This window comes from Tasmannia lanceolata, unplaced genomic scaffold (genome assembly GCF_043159265.1).
Source record: "Tasmannia lanceolata isolate RefF3 unplaced genomic scaffold, GAP_Taslan_0.1 ptg000007l, whole genome shotgun sequence".
Lineage (NCBI taxonomy): Eukaryota > Viridiplantae > Streptophyta > Magnoliopsida > Canellales > Winteraceae > Tasmannia > Tasmannia lanceolata.
This window is the reverse complement of record NW_027518684.1, coordinates 16,238,284-16,247,500: the sequence shown is the minus strand read 5'-3', so window position 1 is coordinate 16,247,500 and position 9,217 is coordinate 16,238,284. Positions and strand designations below refer to the sequence as shown.

The window sequence follows — 9,217 nt, the reverse complement described above, 5'->3', positions numbered from 1 at the left end:
GACGGCAGTGCAAATATCAGTAGCCTAAAGGAAGCATACAATCCTGTATTAGTCTCATGGCAGAAATAAATTTTATCTATAACCTGCATTGTAGTTGGTTCAATTAAATCCAATAAATTCCTAAAGAAACTCAAAGAGGCCAAGTGGGACCTTCATTCAAATAATGGATTGATCTATTAGTGGGGCCCATTGGAAAATATGCAAGTGCAACCTGCTACCAAGCAACTCACAATTCACAACGTTATTTTAGAAATAAAAAGGAATCTTTATATACAAAGGCTGTAGTTATTTTTTTTTTAAATCGCACAATCGGTTTTTAAAACCCAATCAATTATTTTTCATAAGAACCAAACGCCCTTTTACGGGCAACCGATTATAGAATCGGTTTATCATTCATAATCGATAACTGATTCATACATGGTCACCTAAAATAAAAGGAAAGGAACAATAAGAACATATATAGACATAAAAAGTATGATTGATCAATTGATTTAAACATAAAAAGCAAATCAATCACATCTTCAAACTCCATATGATAAAAGCAATAGTGCCCACATATCAAATTTAAGTTATTGCATGTCAAAAACTAAAATGTATATAATAGTTCCACATCTCAAGCTAGTATATTCACATCTGAAAAAAAAATGTATGATATAGGAGAGGATGAAGCATCCCTGCCCCTTAAATACCAAGTGCATCCTTCAACCAAGTACTCCTTCCGTCGTCAGGGAGGTTCAAGAACCACAATGGCGTATTATCATCCGCCATCAAGAATTTTCTAGCCCTCTCATAGAACGAAGAGTCAACATCTGGAATCTTCAAAACTTCATCCACTACCCTCTTCACTATGCTTTCCTTATTAGAGCTTAGATCTTTTATGGCAGCAGTCAAAGCGACCAATGTTTCAAACATGAGGACGTTGGCAGTCTTCTTTTTCTTTTTTGGCCGTGTTGACGGGTCTTGTGTTGCAGAACGAGATCTTCTCTGTCCATATGAGGAACCATAGCCCATTGATGAAGAGCCTGTACCCCCCATATCATCCTCATCTCCCAATTCATCATTGTGTCCATTCATGGTTTTGTCATTAGTGTCAAGCAACAAGCCTTGGACATTATTAACCATTCGAGCACCAACACTAGTTCTGGCTCTTCTGCCTTCAGAATGATCATTACCAATAATGGTACACAGCTCTTCAAAGTTCGGCACACTATTCTTCCTATAGAATTTTGCATCAGGATGAACCTGCAAATAAATATGAAGTCCTATTAAGTATAATGCTATCATAGTATGGATGTTACAACTTATAACAAGCACTTTAAGTTTTAATGTTAAGAGTATTGTACCTTCAGATACTCATCCCATACATGTCTATCAGCTGTTAGCATCTTTCGTACACTATCCCAACTGAACCCGCTTAATCTCAACATGTCTTTGGCAACAACATAGTGTTTCCTCAATGTTTTTAGTCGATTCTTGCAATGATCGACCTTAATATCATTTCTTTCACATGAGTTGTTTAACTCTTGAACAACTGAATTCCATACCTCAGGTCTGAATGTACCATTATCTCCTTTTTTCCCCAGTTGTACCTGGCGTACTAGTGCTTCGCAAAGGTAGTGGTCCATGTCAGGTGACCATGTGAAGCTTTTTCGAGTGCTAGAAATTTCGCCAGCCATTCTGTGATAAAGCACACGGGATCAACCATAACCAACCAATAAATGCATATAACAATAACAAGCCAGCACATATATTGCCATAGATACTAATTTGTAAAGCATAATAACCTAAAATAAAAATCCAACCAAAAAATAAAGAGCAAGAAAGATTCAATTAAAATTCACAAAAGCACAGGAGGACATCATACAAATACAATGACGTATCACATGGGGAAAAAATACAATTGAACTCTTTCTTTCAGTATGGATCTTGCTAAATTGGGTTAGGTGTGAACGGCGTTGGTTTCCATCACAGGGCCTTTGTTTCCTAATTTATTAATTCAAATGGTTGATGCAATTATGTGGGAGACAACATGCTGTAATTATCTTGAATTGTGTGTTGTACGTGTAACTAGATGGTCCCTAATATAGTGAAATGACCTTTCAGTACTCCAAATGCCTGTTTAATGTCATTTCACAAGGGCCACTGATACTTGATCTTTTTTGTTCTTGATGGGATTCCTAATCCTATATTCCTTTGGGTGCTAGGGAGTGTCTAGATAAGGACAAGTAATCTAACATGTTTTTTGGGTGGATAAACTGGGATAAGGTAGACTCCTTCCAGATTTATTAATAAAGATGAGAATTACAATCTAGAGTAGACTAATCCACAGTAAGGAGCGATTTGGACTCCCACACAAATCCAATTGCATTTCTTAACCAATAGCACAAAGGAGGCCCACAATAAAGGTGGAAAGCTCAAGAATGTAGATTTCTTCTTTGGATCTCGATTCCTGAGAGAATACTATGACAGTCCGTATCAGAGTCACAACTGATCCCTCTTAGGTGCCCCTTTCCATGAACAAGGGAGGCATCCGTGTTCAGATTCCAATCGCATGTGGCTGTTTTCTCCCAAACACAAAATTGCATAGAATGCCCAATCTAATTGAGGTTACAACTGAAATTTTCCAAAATGGTTGCATTCTTAATGGAGAGATCTTCGTGGATATCTAAGAAGGAAATCTGTTGTTGGAGATCAAACAAAATGTTCTTCACCACCACTCTCTTGTGCTTGGATTCATTTCTAAGAATCTGAGAGTTTCTTTCATTCCAAAGATGAAAGATAACTGCTGTGAAAGCCAATTTCATAGCCGTGGGAATTTGACTTCTCCCGTAGAAGTGACTTAAGATCCAGCTCCCTCCAATGATGAGTCTATTTGAGGGTTTTGTTCTATGCTGAAATCTTTATAAACAGATCTCCAAATCCAGGCCGAGAAAGAGCACTTGAAGAAAGAGCACTTTGGGCTGATTGGACAAATGCTAATGCAGTAATACACTTTGGGCTGGATGGTATCATGAATGCCCGTGCTGATGCCAAGCCTTGCATCGGATTTATTATAAGAAATGGTGAAAATATATCATTTTAGAATGACTCTTCCCATCATAATGGTTGTCTAATAGAACACTTCCAGTCGCATCACAGACGACTTTGGTGTATTAGCATTTGACCAATCAGCCCAAAGTGAATCCCTGCCTAGATGAGAAACCAGATCTGTTTGGTAAGAGAAGCTCTATTCCATTCCAAGATTTTCCTTAGCCCTAATTCCTCCTTTTGGTTTACAAATTTCATCCAAGTTTACAGGGTGGCATTTTCTCCTCATAAGAAATCCATAAAAAGCCTTTCAATTGTGTTTGACTATTTTTGGGGATCTGCAAGCAGAAGTCCAAAAGAAGTTTAAACTGTTAACAGTTTGGATGAGCTCAAGCCTGCTAGTGAAAGATAGCAGAGAAGAATTTCACCTGCTGATTTTCTGATGGATTTTGTCAATCAAAATAGAGCAATCAGCATCAGAGAGTCTCGAGGAGTAAATAGTGATCCAAGATAGAGAATTGGAAGAAATCCTTCCTCCATTTGCTGGGTGTTCATGAAAGAATCCTTCATGGTGGCATAAACATCAGCAGAGAAGAAATTCACACATTTGGAGGTACATACTTGGAGACCAGTTGTCCTCTTAAATTATTGGAAATGTATTTAGCATGAGTTGAGTTCTCACAATTTGTGGAGAAAAAAAGGCAAAAGATCATCAGCAAATAAGTGGCGGGAAATAAAAAAGGGTACAATTATGATTCAATCTATAGAACAAACAAGGGAAAGCAGAGGAGTAGAAGGAGAAGAGAGAATAGAAGGAAAGAGTTTGTCAGATTTCAAAGAAAACTCTGCAACCCATTAAGTGCATTATATAAAACACATAATTATCCAATTACAAGAAAGCCACCCATAACTGATGGTCCCCATCAATGACATAATATGTAAAATATCAACACTGCCTCTCAAGCAACTCTCTCTCGAATAAAGAGTCTCTGTCAAATGTGCTTAGTTACGATCATGTTGAATAGGGTTATGAGCTATATTAATAGTAGCCTTATTGTTGCAATAGGGATTCATTGGCCTTTCTACTTTCACTCCAAGATTGTATAGAACAATCATTAGACAAATTAACTCGGCAACTCCATGCGCCATAGCCCTGTACCCAGCTTTGCACTTGATCTAGCCACAACGTCTTGTTTCTTATTCTAAGTTCTAACAAAGTAAATTACATCCCAGAAAGAAAGGAACATTAACTGGTAGTAGATAAACCGCCTTTCACCTCTATGCCCCAAGTGAAAAGAGATGAATGAATGGAGGAGAATGTCCCAAGAACTCCATCCCAATATGACCAGGAAGTCATCCATGGGTCTGTCAAATGTGCTTAGTTACGATCATGTTGAATAGGGTTATGAGCTATATTAATAGTAGCCTTATTGTTGCAATAAGGATTCATTAGCCTTTGTACTTTCACTCCAAGATTGGCCATAGCCCTGTACCCAGCTTCACACTTGATCTAGCCACAATGTCTTGTTTCTTATTCTAACAAACTAAATTACATCCCAGAAAGGTACATTAACTAGTAGTAGAACGTTTGTCATTCACAGAACTTGCCCAGTCAACATCAATAAACACTTCTACACATGGGTGAACATGATTACAGAACACCACCTTTTTGCTAGAGACCCCTTCAGAACTCTCTCTGCTCCCTCTAAATGAGGAGCTTGAGGAGCATGCATAAATTGACTGACCACACCGACAGCAGTGCGGTCAGACATACACAAGAGATTTGCATTAATTAGTGTTAAATATGGGGAATTGGAATTGGAAAGCAAGGCTCACGAAATGGGTATTTGCTATTTTGGAAGGGATGGGAATATGGAGAAGAAATGGAAAACAAGGCTCACGAAATGGGTGTTTGCTATTTTGGAATGGTTGGGAATATGGAGAATTGGAAATGGAAAGCAAGGCACACGAAAGCTATTTTGGAATGATTTGCATTAATTAGTGTTAAATATGGGGAATTGGAATTGGAAAGCAAGGCTCACGAAATGGGTATTTGCTATTTTGGAAGGGATGGGAATATGGAGAAGAAATGGAAAACAAGGCTCACGAAATGGGTGTTTGCTATTTTGGAATGGTTGGGAATATGGAGAATTGGAAATGGTTAGCAAGGCTTATGAAATGTATATTTGCTATTTTGGAAGGAATGGAAATAGCACTGTCCAAATGAAATTTGATCAACTATGAAGTTCCTATATTGAGCTACTAGGAAAGTAGAAAATTACTAAACTTAGGGCCTTTTAGATTTAGAATATGTTTCTAATTTCCTTTAGCTCAAAATTGGAAATCGTCTATGGACTATGGGTGCGTCTTCAAAAACTGTAAGGCCACCATGATGACATAAGGATAATGTCAACGGGAGATGTAAATGATGAAATCACCCATGAACTATGATTTGTGGACACGGACACGGGTGTCACTTGTCGACACAGACACGGAGTGTTGGACACGGCGAACCCCCAAAATTTAGAAACAGGGACACGGCTAAAATAAGCCTTTAGATTTAGAATATGTTTCTAAATTCCTTTAGCTCAAAATTGGAAATCGTCTATGGGTGTGTCTTCTAAAACTGTAAGGCCACCATGATGACATAAGGATGATGACAACGGGTGATGTAAATGATGAGGTCACCCAGGATGAACATTCGATTTTCTCTCCTCAATTCGATGGGATTGACGTGAGTCATCAATCTTGGATATGCTTGGATCTCCTGGGAGCCTTTGGATGATCCATCTTTTGATGATAGCTTCAACAATTTAATCAGCCCAATAGTCAATCTGAACCATCGGATATTCGATTTGAGTGTCTTAAATGGTTCGAGCATCTATCTGATTTGTCTTAACCATCCGACCATGAATTCGAAGCTTCTGGTCATCAATCCTGCCAATCCGATTAGGTGCATGAGCATCACTTCCCCTACTAATATCATTAGTTGGGTATCGCAATTTTGTGTCATTTGTAGATGATTAATTTCGGTGTGCTTAGGTTTACCTGATGACATTTAAGGATGAAGATTTTTCCAACTCTAAAAACTTTCATACGATGATTAGTACTCAACTTGACACAAAGCTAAAGATCCTTTCATCTGATAACGGGGGAGAATAAATGTGCTTCACTTTCTGGAGCTATTTGTCATCCCATGGGATAGTACACCAGAATTCATGTGTATATACACCCCAACAGAATGGGGTTGCTAAAAGAAAAAATAGACACCGACTTAAAGTGTCTCAAACTCTTCTGTTTAGGGAGAATATTCCTAGAACTTCTTGTTCTGATGGATTCCTTACTGTAACATTCCTCATTAACCAAATGCCTCTACATGTTCTTGGGATTTTTGTTGTTGCTTGTTAGATACCTAGTGAACTATGTCACAAATATATCCGACACTTTAAAAATATAGTGATTTTATCGCAACATTTTGATAAAACGACAAAATCCCAAAATAATCCCCTTTCTCTTGCAATAAGGACCAATTTTGGTTGCATCCAACGATCTCATTTAGTTTGATCACCACAGTGATCTAATAGACGGCCCAGATCTCCCAGACACCCTTGACTTAATCGTTCAAGAAGTGAGATTACCAAAACATCCTCATTTTTTCCTCCATCTGTCTGATATACCCTTGGACAACCCAAATTCCGAAAGGCTATAGATGGCAAGATGGTTTCTTTTTTAAGCATTTGGTATCCTCATAGTCCTTGCCTAGCTATATAATTACGAACGCTGTCACCATTTCCCACGGAGAAAAACTCTCCTAAGAAAAAAAAAACAATTCTAGGGTCAAATAGGTTAGCAATTTTCCTTGATAGCCAGGAAATTTTTTATTTTGGAAAAATTTCATGGACATGAGGATACCAAATGCTGAAAAATCCATTCAACATGGAAAAGATTTTCCAATAAGAATTTTCCATACATCTCTTCTAAATTTAGGGTAAAAGATGAAGTAATTATATTTAGAATTTAAATCTACAGATGATTGGTAATTTCAACTGCATTTACCAATGTGTCGTACACAAGTGCCAGGTCTTTGTTGTATTGGATATTTATATGAGTCAATGGACAGAGTGAAGGGCGGCCCAGTGCATGAGGCTCCCGCAATTGCGGGGTCTAGGGAGGGTACGCAGCCTTACCCGTGCGTTTGCAGAGAGGTTGTTTCCGTGACTTGAACCTGTGACCACCTGGTCACAATGGAGCAACCTTACTGTTGAGCCAAGGCTCGCCCTCTTATGGACATAGATAAGGAAGCGATCAATTTTTTTTTTTTTTATAGTATGTGACTTGATAAATATGCGCAATTATGGAATGTTATAGATGAGCAATGGACTGATAATTTACATAGCACTCTGTATGTAGATGTTGCCTATATTAATCCTCAATCATTCTATAATACATGGTGAGCATTATAACGACAAAAACCCAAAATAATCAAGAAATTTTTAAATATATATATATATAGCGATATTTTCATTTGAAATATTTGACGTGATAGTATCAGGATATGATAAATGGACTATGATAAATTCGCACCCCTTGTAGGATAATTCGCACCCCTTTAAAGGAGGTTATGTGACAGACTTTAATGCCTTTTAACGTCAATTCACGTAAAAGAGGAGCGAATTTATCATTGCCCTATTTTTATTTACATTTTTTCTTAAATTATATCTAAAACTATGTCACAAATATCTCCGATATTTTAAAAATATAGCAAAAATATAGCGATTTTATCGCGACATTTTGATAAAACGACAGAATCCCGAAATAATACTGAGATTTTAAAAAATATATCGACAAAATCCCCAAATAATCATGAGAATTTTAAAAAATATATATATAGCCATATTTTCATTTTAAATATGTACCGCTATAATATCGCAATATTTTCATTTTAAATATTTACCGCGATAGTATTTACCGAACCACATAAATCTTGTGTTTTCTTGAGTGCATGTATTTCTTTCAATTGTTTCTTAATGTTTTTTCTGTACACCGTGTTTGATCCTTGTTGAGAAGATATTTCTCGGTTTTCTACATCAGTCATCATGGTGGCCATTAGTATTATTAGGTAGCTTACCCATATTAGTTACAGATGAAAAACAACCCTCTTAGTTAAAAAAAGAAAAAAAAAGGATTCAAAACTACATATAGAAAAAACATAGCAATGCAACATATTTGAAATATGAAACCATAAATTGAATCAAACAAGATGCTCTACCAAAAACCCACATATAAAATAAACAAACCCTAATTATAAATCCCAAAAACAAAGGACATGGAAACCTACCTGAATAAGAAGTTTCCCACAAGTAAAACCCAACAAAAAACTGATCAAATTCACTGCAAAAATCCCCCTGCTTAAGAGATTTCTCTTCTCAATCAACAACCTACAAAACATAAACAAAAACAGATCAAAATAAAATTAAAAGAAACAAACTGTTCTTTTTTCAGACAATCTCTCTCTCTGTCACTCACCTCTCTGACTAGAAGTCTAGAAGAGAGAGGCCGATATTTCTTTCCAGAGGGAATTTTTTTTTTTGTTTGTTTGACGAAAAAGGAAAAACGGGTGCTTTAACTTGGAAAGGAATTTTTGTTTCTCGGAAAAAGGAATTATCAAAAACAAAAGGAGAGATGATATTGGCACTCCGGATTTTTAATTAACCCTAGAAATGCTGTGTCGAAAAAGTACGGAATTCTATATTAGTTTCGAGAATTACGGATTTGGGTACTCTTAAAACAATCATCAAACACGGGTGATTCTTCAAAAAGGAGTGGGAAAAAGACCTCAATACCCTTCTGACATCAACAGAAATCTCCTTCAGCTTTCTTTTTCATTACTGCCAGTTAAATTGGCGCGCTTCATAAGGCTTCTTTTGGTTAGTCTGAATGTGCATTTGAACCGACAGAACCTTAGGTTCGTTTCTATTTTGGCCGTCGGAAATAACTAGAGACGGATGGATGCTTTACTTGTGTTAAAAACTTTTTGGAACAATGGCACCTCTATATATAGCTGGTTTAGTTTGGATTTGAAATTTTCCTTTGAACCCGGAGACCCTTGGGTTAGTTTAAATCTTGGCCGTCGCCAATATGCATAGACGGTCAGATCCACGACACGTGGACATCGATATGGAACGGTGGC

The 9,217-nt window shown here is 37.1% G+C and overlaps 1 protein-coding gene and 1 long non-coding RNA gene across 2 annotated transcripts; both read right to left on the bottom strand.

Annotated features, from left to right (window-relative positions):
• Nucleotides 1-536: 536 nt before the first annotated feature.
• On the bottom strand, nt 537-2,038 carry LOC143881059 (uncharacterized). Its single transcript, XM_077384045.1, has 2 exons — nt 1,344-2,038; nt 537-1,242 (listed from the first exon to the last, which is right to left on the bottom strand). The coding sequence occupies exons 1-2, from the start codon at nt 1,674-1,676 to the stop codon at nt 682-684; spliced, it is 894 nt and encodes a 297-aa protein (XP_077240160.1). The 5' UTR covers nt 1,677-2,038; the 3' UTR covers nt 537-681.
• A 6,341-nt stretch (nt 2,039-8,379) lies between these two features.
• On the bottom strand, nt 8,380-8,679 carry LOC143881216 (uncharacterized). The gene is made up of 2 exons (XR_013251912.1): nt 8,554-8,679; nt 8,380-8,465 (listed from the first exon to the last, which is right to left on the bottom strand). It is a non-coding gene; the product is annotated as an uncharacterized LOC143881216 (long non-coding RNA).
• Between the last annotated feature and the right edge of the window lie 538 nt (nt 8,680-9,217).

Bases quoted from the DNA above. Each gene is read 5' to 3' on its own strand.
- LOC143881059 (XM_077384045.1), bottom strand. From the start codon at position 1,676: ATGGCTGGCGAAATTTCTAGCACTCGAAAAAGCTTCACATGGTCACCT. The intron at 1,243-1,343 runs GTACAATACTCT...ATTTATTTGCAG, and splicing joins TATGGGATGAGTATCTGAAG to GTTCATCCTGATGCAAAATT.